The sequence below is a fragment of the Aplysia californica genome, unplaced genomic scaffold (genome assembly GCF_000002075.1).
Source record: "Aplysia californica isolate F4 #8 unplaced genomic scaffold, AplCal3.0 scaffold00101, whole genome shotgun sequence".
NCBI lineage: Eukaryota > Metazoa > Mollusca > Gastropoda > Aplysiida > Aplysiidae > Aplysia > Aplysia californica.
The window spans coordinates 1577154-1579728 of NW_004797371.1; the positions used below are offsets into that span (position 1 = coordinate 1577154).

Here is a 2575-nt window from a genome sequence, read left to right on the forward strand (position 1 = left end):
AAGAAAAAAAATATATGTCTGTAAATATATATATAACAATAATTATAATACACGTACATTCAAACTCCTGTAAGACGGGCACTCATTGTTGAGGAGAAAAGTGGCCGTATAAGACAGGTGGCTTTTTCAGACAGGACTGATGAAATGAAAAAAAAAAAAGAACAAAAAACCATTCTCTTCTGAGGTCCCAACAGAAGGTGGTGGTCGCAAGCTTAGGACTGCCGTAAGACTAATTAAAATGAGGAAAAGAGTAAAATAATTATTATATCCCTCTTCCTACTCGGATGTCGAATGCATGTCTCAGCTCGGGTTGACCCTGACAGACAGGGTCGAAGCCCACCTCCTGTATGATCTACACTCTGTCGGTCGTTGGGGCAGTAGAACATTCACATAAAAAAAGTCGTATTTCCTTTTTTTCTCTTTATTATTTCTGTCTTTTTTTGGTAGATGTTTTAAGGCGCTCGCAACTGCGTAAGGCCATGGGAAGGTGCGGGACACATTAAACATTTTCAGATGGTAAGACATTTTGTATTTTGCCCAAGTGGCGGCCGAAGCCTACTCTATAAATCGATTTTGGACCACCAAGGAATCTTTAACGTGCGCAACTTGCACACAGGACCTCCAAGATTTTTAGCCCTTGTCCGAGAAGGCTAAGTGTAGATCTTTCCTACCATAAGATCAGGGGTGTGGCTGAAAGACAGCAGTAAGAAGGAGCAAAGGAGTAGCAGAAAAAAGGCTGCAGAAAGAGTCAGAAGCCTGAGGAGAGGGCAAAGGAGGTGAGGGGGTGGGGGCAGAAAGTGGAGACGAAAGCAGAAGACAGAACATTGTTAGAGCTAGAGAGTAGGAACCGATGTGAAAAGAGAACATTTTAGGGAAAAAAAATGTCCATCCCTATCCGGATTCGAACCCGGGACCTCTACACCACGAGAGCCCATGCACTGTCTTTATGGCTCGCTTTTTCAAGCAAGAACTGACGATCATTGTGTTGATGTATTTTTCTCAACACATACAATCAAACAGAGCGACAGACAAACAAATACAACACAGTCACAATTAATTTTTTAAAATCCTTTGTCCATTTATATGAGATTGACGCCATCTGACCAGTAGAAAAAAGTGCGTTTGATAGTGTTCAATACGGCATTACGCGTATACTTAGTGTGACAAACAATCACAGTTGGTAAGACTTGAGCCAACTCACGTAGCGTGTACACCCCTGCATGGTCATTTTTTCCAAGCAAGAACTAACGATCATTGTATTGATGTACTTTTTTCTCAACACGCTCAAAACAAACAGACAAACAGACACACAGACAATCACGACACAATCACAGTTGGTAAGACTTGACCATACTCACGTAGCGTGTACACTCCTGGTCGCTTTTTTCCAAGCAAGAACTAATGGTAATTTTGGGGGTTTCCAGAAATCTTGACCTACTACACAAGTGGGCATTGCCCTACCTGTAGGAGAAGTCTGGTATCATTGGTGTGTACATTTGTTTGGTTATAGAGAAAACTCTCCTTGTCTTTTAAAGAAACTGAACAAGGGTAAAGAAACCTTTACCTTCGATTTTCTCAAAACAACATTTTTCGGGATAGCCCCCTTGTGCTTAGAAGCGAACAATTGTGTTGAAGTATTTTTCTCAACATACCCAAGCAAACAAATAGACAGACAGACAAACGAACAGAACAAAATCACAGTTGGTAAGACTTGTTGAGCCAACTCACGTAGCGCGTACACCCCTGCATGGTCACTTTTTCCAAACAAGAACTAACGATCATTGTATTGAGGTATTTTTTCTCAACACACCCAAGCAAACAGACAGACAAACAAAGAGACAGACGAAGAGAACAAAATTACAGTTGTTCAGATGTGTAGAATTGAGCCAACTCACGTAGCGTGTACACTCCTGGTCTGACGAGGTGGGGTTTGAACAGCGACAGCAAGTTCTCGTACAGGAATGGGAACCTCACAGCTGTGTACGGCAGGGCTGAGGAGGGAGGCAGCGTGGTGAAATCAGGCGCTCGTCTTCATAGATCTAATTCAATTCGGGAAATCGGCATTCCTTTCTGGATATTGGGCACTGGTTTTTTATTTTATTATTTTTTTGTTGGTCTCAATATCTTCTAGATTTAGATCTATGTCCATTTAAGAACACATCCCTGTGTGAATTTTACTGAAAAGATTGATCAAAGGCACACAAAAAATGTAATTGATTTGCAGTTTCCAAGTATACTCAATCTTTGGAAATCACCTAATTCTGGCTGTCATTTTCTCGCTAATTTTTTTTTGTCTGACTCCAGGCGACCAGCACATCCTTCAATCGGAAATACCTTGACTTTTATTGAAGAAAGACGGGTATTTTCTTCTCCAAATGCAAGACAAATGAACAAGCTTTAAGGTGATACTAATCAATCCATATTATTATGCTCTAACATTGACGAGCTCCTGATTCCACTGCGAAGTGACGGAAATACATGTAACAGGGAAATGTAAGGCTCGAGTTCACAGTTGAAATCCTGGTGAGATTCTGAAAGAATCTTTCTTGCTTTAACTTAAATTGGGAAATTATTA

The 2575-nt window shown here is 40.8% G+C and overlaps 1 protein-coding gene across 1 annotated transcript in view; it reads right to left on the reverse strand.

Moving 5' to 3' along the window:
- Positions 1-1895: 1895 nt before the first annotated feature.
- The window catches only part of LOC101853776 (nmrA-like family domain-containing protein 1), a gene marked incomplete at its 3' end in the record, with an annotated part of 11583 nt that continues 10903 nt past the window's right edge, over positions 1896-2575 (reverse strand). Inside the window, 1 exon segment of the mRNA XM_035968970.1 lies at positions 1896-1991. Coding sequence (XP_035824863.1) covers positions 1896-1991 — 96 coding nt within the window.